The following is a 22,294-nucleotide window of genomic DNA, read 5'->3' on the forward strand; positions in this document are numbered from 1 at the left end:
ATAAAGCGGAAACAGATTTCACTTATTCCTGACTAGACAAATTGATCTCAACGCATTTGTCAGCAGAGAGAGGTTGCATTCCTGATCCCGAGTTAGTTCATTCCATGCATTCCAAATCCATTTGAATGTAGTGTTTAGTCGCAAAATAAATGTATATATTTAATATTTAGTTGAACTAGATGGAAATATTTCTATTACAAGCTGCATTATGTTTTTGTTCCAAAAAAAAGGGTTGATATCAACTGGTAAAGTAACATTTCAGACCTGATAAATGTTCAGCATGTGACAGTTTGGCACAGTTCCAATTATGTTGTATGTTGCTTAACTGTCCAAGGATTCTGCTGGTAGTTCAAATTTTGGAAGCTGTGTACTGCCAGATAATCAGAAGCCTATCTGGATTTCTAATACGTATGATGCTTTTGTTCATTTGCATTCAAACTTTGCCACAGCCTTGACCCTCAAATCTTTCAAGCCTCTTTTGTGGTGAATCAATTCTGCTAATTCATACACTGTTGTGATTTTGCTTCGATATTTTGCCTTTTATGGCTGCCTCTATGTTTGAACATAGGCCAGTGGTTAATGAGGAAAGTAGGAAATTGGAAGTTGTCTTTTGGCAGGGGGAGGTGGGTGGGAGTGGGGTGGTGATAATTGGGGTCCATGACTTGTTCTTCGGGTAATTAGGGATTAAAAATTATTGTTTATTTTATCTATTTGATACAAATTAAAATAGTAAACCCAGGCAGTAAGATGAGTATATCTGAATTATTTCAAGAAAGAATGTAGATGGTCTGGCCATTGTGTGTGCAAAAGATAAAGTGGTGGTGACATAATGCAATACACTTTCTGGCATTGAAGCAGAGAAGAACAATGGAAGTTCACAACCGACTTGGTTCACAAACAGGATGACGTCTCCACTGTTTCTAAAATGTAGACAACAAAGTATATTGTATGGAAAATTTTGATTAGTTACATGCTCAGATCCTGAAATATCGTATAGAATGATTATATTAGAGATTTTATTTGTATTGTATGTAAATAACTAACCTGTTTACTGACCATTCCAATTAATTTTGGCATTTGTACTTTCCATTTTTTCATCCAGTAATCTGTGGTGGTAGGAACAATATTACCACATTGGAAATGTGCAGTGCCAGTGGACACAATGCAACAAAAGCTGCTTTCTATCCTTGCTTTCCCACTAGGTGATTAAGCTCTGAGCTGCTGGCAGTCTCTGAAAACAGTTTTGCTCGAGAGGTTGACCAACAAGAAACCTTGATAAATATGGAGTGAAGGAGAGTGTTCTCATGTCCTGTTCCTCTGCAGTACCACCTCCTCCCACCACACCGCCACCCAAGCAAGTAGAAACCTCACTATGAAATTGCTGAGTGTTGGTGGTAAATAAATGGGAATTTACCATTACCAGTGTTCATCAAAGCTATTAAAAAAAAATTCCAGAATATTTATATGAATTGAAGTCGGATTGGACCAAATCAAACCTTTTGCCCCACTATGTCTATGACTGCAAATCCTATTAACCAACATTTGAGCCATGGCCTCCTATTGCTCATCTCGATGCTTATTAAATGTTGATAGTTTGCCACAAATGTCCTATCCTCACTTTAAATGTGCACCCTTTAATTTTAGATATCTGCAATAGGGAGAAATTTCTGGATCTCGATCTAATCTGTGCTACTTTCAATTTTTTTACATCTTTATCAGGTACACCTGAGCCTCCTTATAGAGATAATCCTCAAAACTGAAGCAATTTTTTTTATACCCTGGTGAATCTGCATTTGCTGCAGTTCAATCATGGCCCTTCTTCGTGGCAACCAGAACTGCACACAATATTCCAACTTTAGTCTACTCAACGTTTCAGATTGTACCATAATCTCCCTGCTTTTGTATTCTATGCCTGACTGATGAAGGCAGATATATATCTATCTGCTTTCTAATACACTTTACAGCCATTCCTCGACATATGTTCTGACAGACCGGTCGTATCTCAAAATGGATGCAAGTACGTTAGCTTGTAGAAGTCGTAAATCAAGTCATTTTCAATTCCAAATCGAGCATCTTCCTCGGCTTGCCAGATCTATCAGCAGGGGTTGGGCTTTTCATTTTGCTTGCCATCTTCTTTAGCAAACTTACCGAATGGCAGCTGAGAGACGGTCACTATCGTACACGTGAAGCAGTTTTTTTTTTCAGTTGTAAGCCGCATAAGTCATAAGGTGGGGAGAGGCTGTATTTACCTGTGCTGCCACCTTCAAGATTCTTTGGTTCCTTGTTTAATCCTCTCTAGGGGTTTATCTTTTATTAGTTGCAGTATAAGTTTTAGGCTTTTACGTTGACGTAAAGCAGTGGTTTTCAAACTTTTTTTCTTTCCACTCACCTACCGCCTTAGGTAATCCCTATGCCATAGATGCTCTATGATTAGTAAGGGATTACTTAAGGTGATAGGTGAGTGGAAAGAAAAAGTTTGAAAACCACTGATGTAAAGCAGCATTTTTCTTTTCCTATATATGACATAAATGTGTTTCACTGTTTTCTATTTTGTATGTTCTACCAGTAGAAATTATACTGGTGGAATTGCAGACGAATACTTTACGAAATAAATTAATTGGAATTCAGTACTATATGCTAAATGAAGATCTAACTGAATGTCTTTACGCACCTGGCTTATTGTGAAATATAAGTATTATTTATCTGGGAATATAACCATCCTTGTTTCAGTTGTTGTGAGATGTTTTTCACAAAGTCAGCTAAAATGACATCTTGAATCAGACTGTACTTGGGGTCACAATCATGTTCAAATATCTGTATTTAAGATAAAGGAAAGCGGAAACACCCTTGCAATTTAATGCCAGTAAAACGCATGGTATATAATTACTTCCAGAGTTCTTTTATTACTTATAGCATGGTAAGCTTCTGGAGAACGCTGCTTTCAGTAAAATGTTGGCAATCATAACTCATTTTGACCCATGTGCTAGAAACTAGTTTGTATAAAGTAATGAAAATTTGTGGATTTTGTCCAAAACCAGAAAGTCCACATTGTAGGCTTGATCTGGGTAAAGAAAAGAAAATCAAAACACAAAGCAAAACACTGCTTTCATGCAGTTAATTACTGGAAGGATTATATTCTCACTTTGTCCTTTCTGTACTTGACCCACTTCAGTTTATTACACACATAACAAGATTAGAGATGTGTTTGGTTGAGGATCCTTCAGCTCATTTACGCTGCCCCTTTCTGAATACCATCTGTGTCATCTTCTTGTATCAGTAAGCTACCCATTTCTTCAGTGTCTTGTTTTCAGTGCTAGGGAGGGAACTTCAGTTGTTCATTCTTTTTTTTAAAAAAAGAAACTATTATAAATGTTCCAAGATTCTCTGAAATCTTGAATAGTTGCAGTCCCCCATAAATCCAACATTTGCCTGTTCCTGCTACTTCAGTGTCAGTTTTAATATTTTTTCAGTACAATATACTGGCAAGCAGTCCTCTGAGATGCTCTTCAGTAATGAAAATTTGGACATTTTCATGGTTGTCATTTGCGTGCTTGAGCTATTACTGTTTTCTTGCCACCTTTCATGGCTAAGTGGCCCCACCCATCTTGAAAACTATTAATGTATAATCTTCATACTGACTTAAAAATCTATTTTTAATTGTAGCAAAGCTCCTTGAACTTTCTAATAGTTGTGAGAAACAACGCATTGGTAAGATTTTCAGATCCAATTCATTTCTTAATGATTTGGATTCATTTTAGAGTGAAATTTGGTGCTTTAACATTAAGTTTACAGTTGCACTTGGAACATCTTGCCTGACTGGCTCGGTTCTATTTGTCCTTCAGTTCTTTGTTCCGACAGATTTGACATTTGTCATGAACATATTGTTGTTGCTTTAACTAGGTACTTTATTTAAAATGTTCACTTACAAGTATTCATCAAATACTTGACAAGTTTATTTCAAATATGAAGTTGAAAGAACAAAATCTGATTTACCTATCAATTTTTGCCAGGATGAATCTGGCATAATGTCAGTTATACATTTTGAGACATAAAGAAGATAATGTTGTACTCTGCAAGTGAAAACTAACTGCTATGAAAATGGACATTTACATGTGTGTTGATGGTAAAGAATTAAATGTGCAATTAAATACAACTCTGCCCTTATTAGGGCTTAAAGTCCTAATAACCACAATTCTAGAAATGTCTATGCTAAAGACCTGTTGGTTCCTAAATCGATCTTTCAAAATCTGAGGGGAGGGGCACAAAACCCAGCATCTCTTTCCCCTACTCCTCAAATGTTCTGCTCGTACCTTGAATGAGTGAGGGGCTGTCTGAATTGGCAGTAAATTCAGCTGTGTGGATGCAGCATTTCACATCAACTCTGGCAGTGATACAAAGGACTACTTCTTGTGCTATCTGAAGATTTGAGTGTTCTCACTATTAGTGTACAGATCACATGAATGTAATCTGGACCAGTAGATTGAGTGATGCAGCTGTAGTTAGTACAATGACATTGTCACATTGTAGACAATGTCATTGAAGAATTGCTGGAGGGAGAAGGCAAGGAACCATTTTGAAATTATTTTTTACAATCAATTTAGTAACCAACTCTTGTCTTTTTAATTTTCTCATGGTCACTTAAATTTACAAGACTTTAAAAATATCCAATACTCGGCATTGGAACCATTCTTGAACACTTTTTCAGGCTCAAGGGCTGAATTTCTTCCATTCCAGTTTTTTTAGTTTTGAGGTTGCCGATGAGGACAATGTGAGACCCTCAGACCCTACCACCAGTGGGGCAGGAGGTGTTTGACAGAGCAGGTTGGTTAGATAGTGGGTTAGTGTGTTCCTTGCATAACTTGCACTGAGGCTTTGTCATTTTTTGAGTGAATTTGAGCTTCTCATGAATTGCCCCCCCTTTTTTGAATGGCTCAAACATCCTCATCGGTTGGCAGAGATGTTTTTTTTTTTAAGAACATCCATGAATCATTTCCTCTGTCCACTTGGTAATTTTTTGCCACAATGTAATGACTATTTCAGGAATTAGTGTAAGGCATGCCTGCCCACTGTAGTTGATTGTATTCAAGGCCTTGATGCTGAGAATGTTGGACTGGGAGGGTTTGGAGAATTGTGCAAAGACTGCGCTGGTTGTATCTTAACTTCTTTGAAGTGCCTGCTGTGAATAGTCCATATCTTGGAAGAGCCCAGGGGCCACTGCTGTATGGTAGAGTGAGTTTTGTGCTGGGTTTCATCCTTAAGCAAAAATTCTGCAGATGTGTTGAAAGCAATGATGAATATATCGTCATTGATACTGCCTCCTGAAATATGGGAAGCTGTTCATTCATCCCATGTTCCTTCCACTCTAGAAGCTTAGTAAGTGAAGTATGTAGAAAATACTTAAAAATGTTGGAGGCCATAATCCAAGTCATGATCAACTTCCTCACTAAAGCATATGAGTGGTGGGACATACACTTCACATCTGCAAAGCAACTATCTTTTGCCAACCTGCCTCTGCAGTGCAGGACTGCACATCGATTTCCCTGATGATTAGAACTACCTTGGTATGACGAAAGCAGTGTGAATGGAGGCAAGTTCATTGTAATTATTAAGCCTCAACAGCATAATACCTATTTGGGCTGGAGCAATCACTAATATATGTTTTAATTCCCTTTAATGTTTGGATCCATAATTAAATAGAAAAAAAATGTAATCCAATTTTTAAGTTTGATTTGCTACAGACATGTTTCACAGCTGGGTAATAGGAGAATTTGCCTGTTCTCTTTCTGGCAAGTGTTTTCCCTCTTTTCCCTCAACACATTCACTTTCAATCACATTTTCCAGTAAAACTTTGAGCAGGACGCAGCAAATACATGAATTGTTTTTTTAAAAATATTAGCAAGGTGCTCAAGACGACCCATTCAATGTGGGTTTCTTGTTTGGAGGGGCTGGGGCCATTTTCTCATTTTCACAGTTCAGCTGAAAACAAAGGCGCCCTTATCCTTTTGCTGAGCTGTGTTCAACAAGCACTGACATCAGCCTTTGCCAGCAGGCAAATGTTCTGTCTTAAAAGTCTACAGGGGAGTTGGCAAACTTGACAGAAATCTTTTATCATGACATTTTATTGATCAATTGTTTCATATGTAAAAGCCAGGAGCAATGATAGTTTTAAAAAAAAAATGTTGAAAATTATTGGCATACAACTGACCCCTAAAAAGTCTTGGTTTTCCTTTGTTGTTGTTTTTCTCGAATATAAAGATTTCAGACAAAAGATCACAATACTGTATAGTAAGTACATTTTTAGTTGTATTTAGTACCGTTCAGAGGAAATGGGGAAAATGTGTAGTGCAGAGATTCCTGCAATTGCATGGAGCTTTTATGTTGAAATGGCTATAGCTCTCCAGCTTTTCATAAGAGAGCTTGCCAAGATTCAGGGGCCCAGGACTTTCTTGTGGGAGGACGTTGGCTGCCTTCATGCTTTTTGACAATGATTAAAGTGAGGTTAGTACCAAAACCTTCCATTCTACTTTTTAAAAAAAAAACATATGGTAGTTCCATGTTCAGCTGCAATTAATTTTAAAGTTTGAGTCAGTGTGTTCTGTAGAAGGAAAATTATTTGTTCAGCTGTGAACACCAATCTCCCTGCGTACCATTAGATCACAAGCAGTGGCGACTGGTAAAGATATTGTTCTTGTTTCTGATCCTAAGACACCAAATTTGACTATCTGGAAGTTGCATTTCACCTGGAACCACAATTAAATTATTTTTGTGTAGAAAGATCCTCTGTACAAACTTTATACATGTTAGGATTTTGCATCTAATCATAAACACACAAGTACTTGCACCATATGCTCATCATGTTCTTTCATCCCATATTTTAGTTAAAGAAAAAAAAAAATCAGGCATGTAACTAGTTAGCATTTCTATTTCGACTTAAGTAATTAAAGAATTAGTGTTTCAGAAATTAACACTTTTAAGATTGTCGTATAGAAATAGTTGATTAAGCCCTTTCCGTTTTGTGTGTAACGGTGCAGAATGTGAACCTTGTCTGGGCCCCCTTTAGAGACTGGTGGATTTGTAGATCTGGTGTGGGAGCGAGAATACTGAGTAAAACGAGCAGATGCAGCGTTGCTTGTGTTCATTGTTTTCCAGAATGAGCTACAATTTAATAAAAAAAAAGGCCAAACTGCAGGATAGCGGAATCTTTTGCAGGTTCTCATTGCACATGGTTTGGTGACTACAATTTAATGTTTAAAATCCTCCTGCTTTGAAGTAGGTGTTTTTATTTGTGTGTGTATAAAAAAAAAAAAAAAATCGGCGGGTGGGGGGGGGTTTAGAAATAAGCATAATAAATTGTGTATATACTCCATACTGAAAGATGACTTATTCTGTCAGTTTGACATGATATTGGGACAACTTCCTAAAAATAAACTTTTGGCCTTGCTTCTCCTGTTTCGAGGTGACAGACGTTATGTTGCTATATGTTTCCAACCACGTTGATGAGTGTGACATACGAGATCACGGATTGAAGATTTTGTTTGGAGGTGGACCAGGATTTTTTTCTTTATCTATTTTGATGGGTGCTTGTATAGATGGAGTTTTTTTTTTAATATGACATAGAGGCCTCTGGCTCCTCAAGCTCTTGGAACCATCTTACTTTTTTTTGCTGTATTCTCTCACACCTTTTATTTAATAATTCCCTAATTCTGACTCCATCCTCTAACATGAGGGATAAATTAGTATTGCCAATTAATCAAAAAATCCACACATCTTTGTGAGGGGATGAATTTGAAGTACCCAGAAAAAAATCAATGGGGAGAAAGGACATACAGTGACCAAAGTCAAAATCGAACCAGAGCTATTGGAGTGGAGGCAGCTACGCTACCCACTGTGGATGGTAATATTTTGGTTCCTTTATTTTTTTTGAATTGTACAGATTGATAATATTCACATAGATAATTGGTCATTAATTACTTTAAAGATTTTTTTTGTATTGTCAAGGGGAGTGCTGGAAGATTAAATTAGGGGATAGAAGTTGTGACCTGGAAGTTAGGAAGAGGACAATCAAGACAGAGTATTTGGGAGCTTGCTCTAAGTTTGTAGTAGTTCCACTTTAAAATTGAAATAGTGACGCTGCTTTCCTGGTGCTTAAGAGAGCAGTTGCAGGATTTGATAATGTTGTGTATTATTCAATATCCCAGGGTTTACTTTGTTTTTTAGGCTGACGGTTGCTCAAGAAACCTGCCCAAGGCTATTTTTTTAATTGCATTTTTCATCGTTGCACATTGCTTACATTTTTAGAGTGGTGATTATTACTAATGTTACAGAAAAAAATGTGAATGGTAATGTAGTCTCAAGGATGCTGATAAGTCCCATTATGGCAAACCACCTATAATTTTGTGTGGTGGAGTAAATGCGAGTGTGCATTCGCCTTTGCTAAATATTTATTTGATTTGGCTTTTCTCACGTGGGGTGGGAGTTGATGGAAATTAGAAACCTCTGGCCTGGAATACTAATGAAGTGGGAGGAGTATCCTGCAGGAAGAGAACAAAATGCAGGTATGTGCCACTTAACGTCCACGATACCTGCCGTGAAATAGGACATTTTGTGATGTGGACGCTGGGCGAGCACCATATGTATTTAGCAAAACTATATGGGATACTGTAGTGTACCCGTAAACTTTTTATTTGAAAGTAGGGATCAGTGTGGCGACCGACACAGGCTTTGGGCAGAGAGCGGGGCAGTGGAATCAGTGTGGGGACTGAGACAGGGCTATGGGGAGAGAGCGGGGCAGTGGGATCAATGTGGGGACTGAGACAGGGCTATGGGGAGAGAGCGGGGCAGTGGGATCAGTGTGGGGACTGAGACAGGGCTATGGGGAGAGAGCGGGGCAGTGGGATCAATGTGGGGACTGAGACAGGGCTATGGGGAGAGAGCGGGGCAGCGGGATCAGTGTGGGGACTGAGACAGGGCTATGGAGAGAGAGCGGGGCAGCCCGATCAGTGTGGGGGCAGCCCGATCAGTGTGGGGGCAGCCCGATCAGTGTGGGGGCAGCCCGATCAGTGTGGGGGCAGCCCGATCAGTGTGGGGGCAGCCCGATCAGTGTGGGGGCAGCCCGATCAGTGTGGGGGCAGCCCGATCAGTGTGGGGGCAGCCCGATCAGTGTGGGGGCAGCCCGATCAGTGTGGGGGCAGCCCGATCAGTGTGGGGGCAGCCCGATCAGTGTGGGGGCAGCCCGATCAGTGTGGGGGCAGCCCGATCAGTGTGGGGGCAGCCCGATCAGTGTGGGGGCAGCCCGATCAGTGTGGGGGCAGCCCGATCAGTGTGGGGGCAGCCCGATCAGTGTGGGGGCAGCCCGATCAGTGTGGGGGCAGCCCGATCAGTGTGGGGGCAGCCCGATCAGTGTGGGGGCAGCCCGATCAGTGTGGGGGCAGCCCGATCAGTGTGGGGGCAGCCCGATCAGTGTGGGGGCAGCCCGATCAGTGTGGGGGCAGCCCGATCAGTGTGGGGGCAGCCCGATCAGTGTGGGGGCAGCCCGATCAGTGTGGGGGCAGCCCGATCAGTGTGGGGGCAGCCCGATCAGTGTGGGGGCAGCCCGATCAGTGTGGGGGCAGCCCGATCAGTGTGGGGGCAGCCCGATCAGTGTGGGGGCAGCCCGATCAGTGTGGGGGCAGCCCGATCAGTGTGGGGGCAGCCCGATCAGTGTGGGGGCAGCCCGATCAGTGTGGGGGCAGCCCGATCAGTGTGGGGGCAGCCCGATCAGTGTGGGGGCAGCCCGATCAGTGTGGGGGCAGCCCGATCAGTGTGGGGGCAGCCCGATCAGTGTGGGGGCAGCCCGATCAGTGTGGGGGCAGCCCGATCAGTGTGGGGGCAGCCCGATCAGTGTGGGGGCAGCCCGATCAGTGTGGGGGCAGCCCGATCAGTGTGGGGGCAGCCCGATCAGTGTGGGGGCAGCCCGATCAGTGTGGGGGCAGCCCGATCAGTGTGGGGGCAGCCCGATCAGTGTGGGGGCAGCCCGATCAGTGTGGGGGCAGCCCGATCAGTGTGGGGGCAGCCCGATCAGTGTGGGGGCAGCCCGATCAGTGTGGGGGCAGCCCGATCAGTGTGGGGGCAGCCCGATCAGTGTGGGGGCAGCCCGATCAGTGTGGGGGCAGCCCGATCAGTGTGGGGGCAGCCCGATCAGTGTGGGGACTGAGACCGGGCTATGGGGAGAGAGTGGGGCAGTGGGATCAGTGTGGGGACTGAGACGGCTATGGGGACAGTTTGGGTAAGCAGTATACGACTTTCTATAGCGAGTGATCACTTTTTCTAAATCACTGCTGACGCGGTAACTGAATAATTATGGGACCACGGTGGTATGTGCAGTCGGACATTGCCTGAATGTACGTTAAGCGGCACATACCTATATTAATATTTTTGCATGCAAAATCATAATCATTATGGCATTAATACTTGAAAGTGGAAGCTGGGTTACATCATAAATGGGATTGAGTGCAGACACAAGGTGTCATGTTACAACTGCAGGATGTTGGTGGGACCACACTTGGAGTATCATGTGCAGTTTTGGTCACGCCTTTGTTTGAAGGACATTTTTAAGCTGGAAAAGGTCCATTTTTAAGCTGGAAAAGGTCCAGAAAAGATTCATGAAAATGTTGCTGGAACAGTTAATTCTGACTTGTAAGGAGGGCCTCAATAGGCTTGGATTTCTATCCTGGAACATAGGAAGCTAAGGGGAAACCTTTGTATAAAATCATGAAGGGCGTAGATAAGGTAAATAGTAAATATTGGGAGAATCTAAAACTAGAGGGTTGGGGAGGGGCCAAAAAATTGAAAAGGGACTTGGGAACACATTCTCACAGGATGGTGGGTATATGGAACAAGCTGCTAGTGGTAGAAGTGGGTAGAATTGTAACAATCTTCCCACTCTCTCCTTTCCTCTAGTTGTCTCTCTCTCTTCCCTTTACCCTCCACCTCCTTTCACAGAACCAAAATCAATTATTGCCTTTCCTCTTGTATCTAATTAACACCTTTTGTTTGTATTCCTCCCCCTCCCATTCTTCTCCCTTTCCCCAGCTTTTTAATTCAGATGCTTGTCTATTTTAAGTCCTACCTTGAGGAAGGGCTCAGGCCTGAAATGTCAGTAATACCTGTGTATTTTACCTCCAATGGACATTGGGAGACCAGCTGAGTTCCTCCAGCATTTCTGTTTTGGTGCATGGATTAAAAAAGATGAGAGGGATGTGTGCACATCGCAAACCAATTGGATAAGTTGAGCCAACAGGCCTGTTTCTATGCCATAGAAGTTTTATGATTCAGAATTATAAAGTTAGAGCATTCCATGTCTCATGATCTCATTATTCTTGTTTTAAAATGATTCACGTGCATTGCCTCCTTTCTCTAATATATTTTTAGTCTTTTGATTTTCTGGTTTTCTCAGAGGCTGTACTTGCCACCATTGCTGGAATCGTAACACATGGCATAAGGAAACATCATTTGAATGCATGTCATTTTTACACTCCGGATTTTTCTGAGAATACACTAGTCCAATACTTATTGCTCTTCAACAATAAAATTTGCCATTTTAGTGCACTTGATCGAATTTCACTTTTTAAGAGAAAAGAGATTTGAAGACCCTTCTAGCACACAAGTCCACATTGTTCAGTCGATAAGGTGTGCGGCTCTGATTTTGTACTAGTGTACATGTAACTTTTAATTCAACAGATGAGATATTGTCTAAATAAGTTGGGTGCTTTTACACAGTGCTGAGGTTAAAAACTAGACATTCTCTGCATGTATATTTGACAAAACCATACATCCTGTATTCCTATTGACTGTTTAGAATAAAAAGTTTTTTAAAATAGACAACAGAAAATGAAACCACTATGTTTGCTTTCATAAAAACGTGGTAATTTTATGGTACTTTTCAGTTGCATGTTAAGAAGTAATTCTGGTGTACTATTAACTGATATCATTTGCAATTGCTGTAACAGCTCTTCAAGTTTAACACTATGGGTACTGAGTTTTTTTTTTGCAAAAACCCCTTTATTAAGAGATTGAGATCTATGGTACCCTCCAATGGTTTTGCTACCTGATCCTTTTTCATTTGTAGATGGAATGTATGTGTAATCAATTGATTATACTATTTCAATTTTTTCTCAAAGATTTTGTTTGACTGATCAATAACAGTGCAGTCAAAAGCTGTGGTTCTTACACCCCCCGCCCCACATCCCCCACACCTCTTCCTGTTTTTACACCTACCACTTTCCTCCTCCCCTGTAGAATGCTGCTTTGGGAAAGCTTTTTTTAAAAAGTTTTCAGTATTAACCAGTTCAGTTGCTCTCAGGATTTGCAAATTGTATTCTGAAGCCTGGGAACATTGTAGTTGGAGCCTGAGAGTAACAAGATGACACAATGAATTGACAGGAATGATTGAGAATATGTTGGTTTTTGATAAAAGTTACTAATTTGATTGAGTTTTTATTGAAGAGGCGACCAAGAAGATTGAGGGCAGAGTAGAGACATTGTCTTAATTGACTTTAGCAAGTTCTTTGTCCAGGTACTGCATGGTAGGCTGGTCCAGAAGGTTGGGTCGCATGGGACAAGTTCGAGATGTTGCATTTTGAGAAATCAAACCAGGGCAAGACTTGCACAGAAAATGATGGGGCCCTGGGGAGTATATTTGGATACGAGAGAGACCCATACAGGCCAATAGTTCCCTGAAAGTGGTGGCAGGGTTGAGGTGATGGGAAGAGCTGAGATGTCACATTGTGTTGGTAAGCCTACATTTGGAAAACGTTGTCTTGTAGGAAGGATGTCATCAAACTGAAAGGGTGCAAAAATGATTTACGTTACTGGTACTGGAGCGTTGAGTTACAGGGAGAGGCTGGGACTTTCTTGTCCTGAAGAACAGGCTGACCTTGTAAAGATGCACATAATCATAAGGGGTGTAGAAAAAGTGAATTGTAAGTCTTCTCATCACGGTAAGGCACCCGCGATATAATTATATTTGGCCCGCAAGATCATTTCAAAAATGTATTAGAGGTGGCCCGCCCTGCAGCGAGAGCCGATGCTGTTTTTTGGTAATGTCACCCCCACCATCCTCCCCTTCATTGCACATCCTTCCCCATTGTAACACGAGAAGTCTGTCGATGTCATCAGCCGGCAAGCCAGTTGGAAGGCTCCCCGCACAACTAGTCACTTCTCCCACCTGTCGAGCGGTGCGGCGGATGGGCGAGCGCCTGTGATTTACTGTCGGCACGACGGGCATGGCAGGCTGCGCACGGTCCCCGGGCAGCGCGAGCCCTGCGTGACTGGCACCGGACGGCCCTTCCACAGTGCGAGCGCACTTCTCCCGGTTGCCACGGCCTTCAGCGCTTGCACCCGCGTGGACCCCAGGACGGCTGGTTCGGCCCTGCACGTGAAGAGAGAGATGGTGGCTGTCCACAAAGGCTGATCGGCAGCGCGCTGGGCCTGAGTGGGTGGGTAAGCAGGGGTGGGCAGAGGGTGTAGGTGAGGAGTAATGGGCAGGGGAAGTTATGGTGGTGCGAGGGGCAGTTAGTGGGAGGGATGAGTAGAAGGAGGAGTGGATAGGGAAGAGGTAAAAGGGGAGGGGCAGGGCGAGTAGGGGAGGGGTGATTAGAGGGTGAGAGACGGGTAGAGGGAGGAACAGGTTGAGGGAGAGGCAGTAGAGGGGCGTGTATAGGATGGGGTGGGGAGAGGCAGAGCGAGTGGAGTGAGGGGTGAGTAGAGGTTGGGTAAAGGACTGGTCAGGTAGAGGGATAGTGGGTCGAGGGTGAATAGAGGCCTAGAGCCTGAGGAGTGAGCAGGAAATGCTGAGTCCTGATGCAGGCCAAAATGGACACAGCCTGTGAATGCTGACTACATCTCCACAGGGACCAAATAGGTTTCCCTCAGGTCAAGCAAAGGGTGAACTTGAGCTACCTACTCCTGACCTGTAACATTATCCTCCTAAAGTTATATCCTAAAGTTTAACATTACATATGTTGAAAGAAGAGAAAACATGCAGATGTTGTTGAAAATTTTCAATAAATATTTAGTTCGGCCCTCGACTTAGTCCAAGTTTTTAATTTTGGCCCTCCGTGAATTTGAGTTTGACACCCCTGCGGTAAGGAGTCTAAAACTACCGGGCATAGGTTGAAGCAAGGGAGAGAGGAGGGGTAGGTGAGATTTAAAAGGAGCAACTTTTTCACATAGATGAAATGTGCTACCAAAATGGGAGAGCTGTGTACAGTTACAAAATATAAAAGATGTTTATACAACCACGTGGAAAGAATATGGGCCAAGTTTTGGTCAGTGGGACAGCTCAGGTAGACAACTTGAATGGCATGGACAAGTTGGGCTGCTTGACGCGTTTCTGTGCTGTATAATTCTTTGTATGGCCCCAGCAGATGAAAAATATGGAATCAAATTAGTTCTAATTACATGTGCACCCTTTGTGTTTACATGGCTAGATCTGCTTGATGTAGCTTTGTGCAGGTCTACTGGTGGTTTTAAATCACTGTTAATGAATGTAGTTGTTGTAATCAATTTTATTCCCATTTATGCAAGATGGGAAACAGTTGTTTGGCACTATTTTGAAAACTATTGCTAAACAGCAATACTGTGCCATTTAGGGATTATTTTAGAATTCAGAAAATCAGATTTCCTAAGTAAGTTAGTTTCAAATATTTGTAAAAACAACCCTTTCTTCCAACAATGCATTTAAAAATCTGGGTAAATCAAAATGTAATTTTAAATTTTACAATTTGCCAAATGATCCTGAATTCCTGATGTGTTTTGATTCTGTACTTACAGAATTAGAATAAACAAAACTTTTGTACTTGGGCTAAGAGGTTATTTATATGTAATCTACAAGTATATTTCAGTTGTCTTTGGTTAATTGCCCAGCATTTTCATCGTAACCTCTACTCTGCTTTCCCGCACCCTGGCCAATGTTATTTGTATCTTCTTTAAACACATTGATCCAAGTCGTTAATTACACAAAAGTCTGATGTAACTCTATTTCAGAGAAGGACTGCCTGTTTACTGCTTATCGAGATAGCAATAGTATCTTTTCTGGTGTGTTGTGTATCTAGCAAATACTAATAGAATCTATCTGTGCAGGACCAAACCTGTCAATGGGGATTTTCGTAAAGATCAGCACAGAGAACGAAGCCGGAGCCCAATAGAACGTGCTGCAATGTCGACCATGAACCATCTCAGCAATCATGCCTATGCTGGCATAGGACCACCAATGGAACAGCCTCTAGCACTGACCAAAAATAACATGGATACCACGAGGACACTCAGCATTGGTGTGGAACGACAGCAGGTATAAACACTGACTTGTTTTTTGCATTTAGGACTTTTTCACCCCACTACTGTTTTGAAACTTGTGCATTAGAAGTTGGCTTTGCTCCTGCGGTGAGAATTGGCCTATTTTTTTTTTACCATGGGTAAAGTTATGGGAGAATAAGAAAGCTGAACTGGTTGGTATCTCGCTGTTAGGAACATTATTATATCCAGTATTAATAATAGACTCCTCTCATTAAGAGCAACATACAAATTGCCAGAGAAACTTGGTGGGTCAGGCAGCATCCATGGAAGGCAATTAATCGTCTGGCACTGTCTGTCAGGAGTTTGTACCTTCTCCCCGTGTTTCCTCTGGGTGCTCTAGAGTCTTCCCACCTTTCTATAGTGTATGGGAGTTGGAGGTAAATTGATGGACGGCATGGGCTTGTTTTTTTTTGGTTCAAATTTTAAAAAAAATTAATGTTTTGGTCTGAAATGTGTCTTCCATGGATCCTGTCTGACCTGCTGAGTTCTTCCAGCAATTTGTCTGTTACTCCAGTTTTCTGTCTCTGCGGTCTCTCTTGTTCACCTCACCTCATTAACTGCACTGCCCATCCTGTGTCCACGTTTCAACAAAACTGGAATTAGTACTTGCATTGTTATTTGGCAATGCCACCAAAACCACACTACATTGCCAAGCAACTTTGTAGCATTTTTGTTTTGGAGACCAAACCAATACCTTGTGGAGTTGACGATCAAATCCTTTGGAAGGTTCTTCAGAAACATTGGCAGAGGGACCTCGGGTTGAATGAGCTTTAAGAATTTGATATTTGATACCTGTTAGAACATTGAAATGGGCAGTGGGATCAGTGTCTGGACAAACTAGATGCACCCAGTTCCATTGCTAAATTGGTATGCATTGCACCCAAAAAAAGGTGCTTGTCCTTGCATGCATATTAGCCAACCTACTTCCCAATTGCAGCACTGGCAATAGTTTGATGATTCTGGTGCTTAGAATCATTCTGAAGTTAATAAGAAGTTCTATTTAATTGTAAATTTGATCTCTTAACATGTAATTGATCAGTCTGTTAGGCAAAATTAATATTGTTTGCCAACAATAAATGTAGCATCAGGCTTCAAAGCAAATGAACTGCAGGGATGGAGAGATAGCATAAGTAATTTAAATGTTCCACCTGGTAATGTGGTAAATTTGAAGCAAATTAGATGCCTTGTTGTTTGGAGTTCAGACGATAAATTCAAGGTTTATTTTCTTGTCACATAATAATACATTAAAATATTACAAACATTTTTGCTGATATTATTGATGCCCATTTATTTTTTGAGCTTTCCTGAATGTCTTCCTTCTGAATTTGTGAAATGATCTTTATCTGAAATGGGGGGGGGGGGGGGGGGTGGGCACGACAAAGTAACATAACGTGCAATTTTAAATAGTTTCCTTAGAAAAGGAATTTTGCATTCATGTATCATTATTTGCATTCTCAGTGTATCCAAAATCACTACCATTATTGGAACGTTTGGTCAAGGCTGCAGATAGTTTGCACGTGATAGTGTATCACTAAAACAAGATTTGGAAAAGTCTGTGCTTTTGATTGAGGAAAAGGTCATCCAGGAGACTGGTTCTACTTTTTTTGTTTTGTGCTATACCTTTTGCGTCCATGTTTGTAGATGAGGACTGCCATTTCATCTGGAAAATAAAGGTGCCACCAGCTGAGCAGCACAACTTTTAAGTCTAGTTTTTGCATCAAACCCAGACAGTCAAAATTGCATGCCTCGCAATTGTAAGCCAAACTGGCACACCTCCCCCATGGTTTGAATTCTGAGACTTCCCGATATATCCTGCTTCTGCCTTCTCTGATTTTTTTTTCCTTAAAGAAGGCCTCAAAAGGTCGGCAATATATCTTTTGTAAATCCTTGATGCTGAAAAGAGCAGCTGAGTGAGTTCCTCAGCATTTTGGTGTTTTTACATCAATGCACAAGGACTGCCTAAAGAAATCTCTTGGTGCCTGCCACATTGACCACCGCCAGTGGGCTGATCTCGCCTCAAACCGTGCATCTTGGTACCTCACAGTTCGGCGGGCAGCAACCTCTTTTGAAGAAGACCGCAGAGCCCACCTCACTGACAAAAGACAAAGGAGGAAAAACCCAACACCCAACCCCAACCCACCAATTTTCCCCTGCAACCGTGTCTGCCTGTCCCGCATCAGACTTGTCAGCACCAACGAACCTGCAGCTAACGTGGACATTTACCCCTCCTTAAATCTTCGTCCGCGAAGCCAAGCCAAAGAAGAAGAAAGAAATAAATCAAGGATTCCAGTTCTTGAGAGCCCATTATCAATAAGTCTGATTTTTGGGGATTCTCAAATCTTATTTGCAGAACCCAATTTGGTGTAACTTGTGGACCCTATTGATCATTCTGTGCTTTTACCAGAATGGCATGGACAAATATTGGATTGTATGAAGTACCAATGCTAATATTTACAAATAACAAATAGATTGATTCATTCATTGAAAACAAAATATAGCACCAATATTTTATAAATCAGCACGGTACCATGCATTCAGGGCTTTGTGTAATTATTAAGCATTTGATCATTGACTGGAACTGTCCTAAATGCACTGTTTTTGTCTATTTAGAATCGCCCATCAGTAATTACATGCGCATCTGGTAACAATCGAAACTGCAACCTTTCCCATTGTCCTATTGCTCACAGTGGTTGCGTTCCAGCAATGCCCCAAAGCTACAGGAGACTCTCTAATGGTAAGTTGCATTTTCAATGATGTTTTATGCAAGCAATCTAACTTGATCAAGTCATGCCCTCAGGTCTTGTGTTTTTATTTTTTAAAAATACAATACTGTACTTGCCATCTGTAACTTTTCCTTGATCATTTCAACAGTTGCTCTTCAAGTCAAGGGGCCTCAGTTGAAGTTTTTTATTGGACATTTTGCATAATTAATTTAGTATAGATTTCTTGTCAAATATTTAATGGGTTTGACAAAGCTTTTGTGCTCCTACTGAAAAATATGGCATTTTTACACAGAAACTAGAATTTTAAAAAAAAGAGCATACCTCCGTCCAGTGTGTCCCAATGTGGTCGTTTACACAGGGTTACTTTTACACAGCCTTCCTGCGTTGCGGAGTTTGCTGGAGGGGGAACGTCGTATTTGTTGAGCCTATTTCTTTCGGAATGGCTGCGGTCAATTTACACTGCAGCTGCTCCGTAAAAACGTGGAGGGGTACGAGTTGAAAAATTTCGGGATGGAATTTGCATAAAAAAATTCTCTCCAGACATTTTTACACTGCCACCAGAGCAGAAGTTTTCCTGAAATTTTCGGCTGTTGAGTGGCTGTGTAGAAGTGGCTTCATAGAGGTGAATCTATGCAGAGAAAACAGCATTTACATGGGCAACCTTTTGGTTTTTGATAGTCCCAACAATTGGCAACAATATGGTACTGTAATGCCAAGTGAATATGAATGAACAAAGTGGACCCATTGCATCTGGGCTTCAGCTGTAGCCAATATAGGTCATGAGAAAAGATCTTTTGCATTTCTCCTGTGGCTTTCTGTTTACACTGTTGTTTCAACACATCCATTAAAGAAATAAAATAATGTACTCATTGAAATTGAAGTAGTAATTTAAAACATTATGAAATCCATTTTTCTTTTAATTTTTTATTGATTTTAATAAAGAACTTGTACAAATTCAATAAAATTATAAAGATACACAAAATTAATAAAACATTCAGTATATCAAAAACATACATGCATTGTAAGTCATATCCATAATTCATATTCCAAGTATTATATTTTATATAAAAAGTGTCCAGAACAAAAAGAAAAGAAACAAATAAAAAGGAGAAAAATTAAAGACCCCTGCCAACTACCATTGCCAGATGCGATATATGATTATCAATAAAAGAACAATGAATGTAGAAAAAAATGTGAAAATGGAAAAGAGGCAGACAATTTAATTACATTGGAGTAAAATTATAAAGCAAGATAATGAGCTATAAATGACCCCCATAACATCTGAAGTCTTGAATCTCAATTATTAACTGAATAATGAATCCTTTCCATATTCAAACAAGATCTGATGTCTCGCAACCACTGATCATGAGTAGGCGGGGTGGCATCCTTCCATTTCAGTGAAATCGCACGTCTCTCCAAAAGCGAGGCAGAAGATATAGCATGACTGAACTAGAGATAGAAAAATCATTCCCTCTCATTGTAGAAATGAGGGCCACCAAAGAGTTCAGTATTAAATCTATATTAATGTTTTTTGTCAATGTATGGAAAACATCTCTCCAGTATTTTTCCAGACTAGGACAAGTCCAGAACATGTGAATTAATGGAGCTACTCCATTCTTACACCCGTCACACCAGGGAGTCGTATCAGGGAATCCATTTTTTAATTGCTTTCATCCTTGCATTAGAAAAAAATATATAGTTTGAGTGGTGTTTCAAATCAGCAAATTGCCTTGCAAATAGCTCCACTTTGTGTACAACAGTTAACTGCAGAAACAAAGCTGATGACATCTTATTACACTGAATGTATTCTGATACCTGAAGTAATATTTTGGTGCAAAATGATTAAATAAGATGTGATGCCGCCAATATGATGAACACCTGGTTACTGTTTCCCCTCCCACCCTCATTTCACCATTTCCTCCTGTGAACATTGGGAGTCCATTTCATATGTTAGGAACCTATCATAAAATGTCTCCTTTTAATTCTTGATCTTAAGAACTGCTTATTGCCTCTTGTCATGCAAGATTATACGTCCTTCTCCCACTTTTTTCCAAATCATTGTAAAATATCTTTAGTCCAATTTCAAACCTATGAGTTAGGAAATCACACTTTTTTTCTTTTGCTATGGCTCCTCCAAGCATACTTGTAAATTTTAGTCTTTCTCACTAATTTTATCTTAAGTTACTTTCATGGAAAGAGTACTTGTCAAGTTACACTGCGAATTCAAACTGCCTCGTCTTGAGCATAAAATGCAGAATGTTTCCTTCCAATTAGAATACAAGAGTATGATTTGATTAAGATAATCTTTGATTATTCAAAAATACATAACATGGTTGCAGGTGACCCCTGTGTTACAGATTACAGAAACTTGCCCTTATAGAATTGACAAATTATTTCCCAAAAATGAGAGCTTCAGAATAAAAATTGTTATACGCAGAATTTAGTGGTGGGGGGGAAGGAAATGAGCAATGATTTTTTTTTCCTCTCAAGTCTCGTGCACAAATGGAGCACCTTTGCATTATGAAGAATCCTGATTCCGTTTTCCAGCAACGCAACCTCCTGTATTGCAAAGATCAGGGCCAACATAATGAGAAAGATGACCATCGATCCATAACAGAATAGTAATTTGCATGCATTTGAAACAGGTCATTCTAACTACACTCTGAAACAGGTCATCCCCACTACACTCTGAAACGGGTCATCCTAACTACACTCTGAAACGGGTCATCCCCACTACACTCTGAAACGGGTCATCCCCACTACACTCTGAATGAAACGGGTCATCCCCACGACACTCTGAATGAAACGGGTCATCCCCACGACACTCTGAATGAAACGGGTCATCCCCACGACACTCTGAATGAAACGGGTCATCCCCACGACACTCTGAATGAAACGGGTCATCCCCACGACACTCTGAATGAAACGGGTCATCCCCACGACACTCTGAATGAAACGGGTCATCCCCACGACACTCTGAATGAAACGGGTCATCCCCACGACACTCTGAATGAAACGGGTCATCCCCACGACACTCTGAATGAAACGGGTCATCCCCACGACACTCTGAATGAAAGGGGTCATCCCCACGACACTCTGAATGAAAGGGGTCATCCCCACGACACTCTGAATGAAAGGGGTCATCCCCACGACACTCTGAATGAAAGGGGTCATCCCCACGACACTCTGAATGAAAGGGGTCATCCCCACGACACTCTGAATGAAAGGGGTCATCCCCACGACACTGAAAGAAAGGGGTCATCCCCACGACACTCTGAAAGGGGTCATCCCCACGACACTCTGCTTTCAATCACATTAACTAAATTAAGAGGGAGATTCTTTTGGAGCTGTAGATCCAGACATCAGTGTGCATGAAAATTTCTTCCATCAACAATTGGGAAGATTAAGTCAATGTCTTTAACATTCATTACTAGCCACCAGGTGTTGAAGATTAAATCAGATTGTTTGTAATCTTGATGAACTATTTGACCTTGAGGTGAGATTCACATTACAAATTTCTTCCTTTGCTATAACTATTTTTCCTTTCCATGTTTTGCTTTGATTTTTCTATGACCATCCTGCTCCTGAAAGCATCATCTACGTTCTTGTTATCTTTGGACTGCCTCCTGTGGTCTATCCTTTGTCGTCCAATACGTGCCAATTCAAAACATTTCGCTAGTCTCCTTGCACTTGGATTAGACCTATTTAATCGTTTTTCTTTGCATGTTTTCATTTTTCAGGTAATCAAATTTTTCCAAACTCATCACTGTTACTAAGTTGGTAATCCCCTCCAGTCTTATAATTCTTGATATTTCCACTTCCATCCTGACTGAGTATCTTCAACCTTAGCTACCCTACCAATGTTACTTTGTCTTCTGCAATCAAAGCCGCGAGCTCCAGAGTTACACCACCCTAGATGACACCATATGTGTTTCCTCCTTTTGAATGGGGGTTTCATCATCTGTACTAATATATCCTCCTTGTTGGTAAATTAAATTTAAGAAATTTACCACGTTGAAAGCTCCATAGAAATGTGAGTTGTTGGGTTAGATCCAAATCAAACTTCTGTTCTGGTTACATCAGCAGTTAACGTCAGTTCCAACCACAAAATCCAGATAAATGGGAAATCTGATTTTGCTTGTGCTCTTTTGTATCTGGTCTGTAGATTATAATCCAGTAACATCAATGAAATTTTTGTTTATTTTTATTAAGTGACGACATTGTTTAACGGGTTTAAT

General features: G+C 41.2%; 1 protein-coding gene across 1 annotated transcript in view; it reads left to right on the top strand.

Moving 5' to 3' along the window:
- Nucleotides 1-22,294, top strand: part of vgll4b (vestigial-like family member 4b) — a 139,378-nt gene that overhangs the window by 110,141 nt on the left and 6,943 nt on the right. Inside the window, exons 4-5 of the mRNA XM_069939871.1 lie at nucleotides 15,121-15,328; nucleotides 17,944-18,067. Coding sequence (XP_069795972.1) covers nucleotides 15,121-15,328; nucleotides 17,944-18,067 — 332 coding nt within the window. The remainder of the gene's footprint in view (nucleotides 1-15,120; nucleotides 15,329-17,943; nucleotides 18,068-22,294) is intronic.

Source organism: Narcine bancroftii, chromosome 5 (genome assembly GCF_036971445.1).
Source record: "Narcine bancroftii isolate sNarBan1 chromosome 5, sNarBan1.hap1, whole genome shotgun sequence".
Lineage (NCBI taxonomy): Eukaryota > Metazoa > Chordata > Chondrichthyes > Torpediniformes > Narcinidae > Narcine > Narcine bancroftii.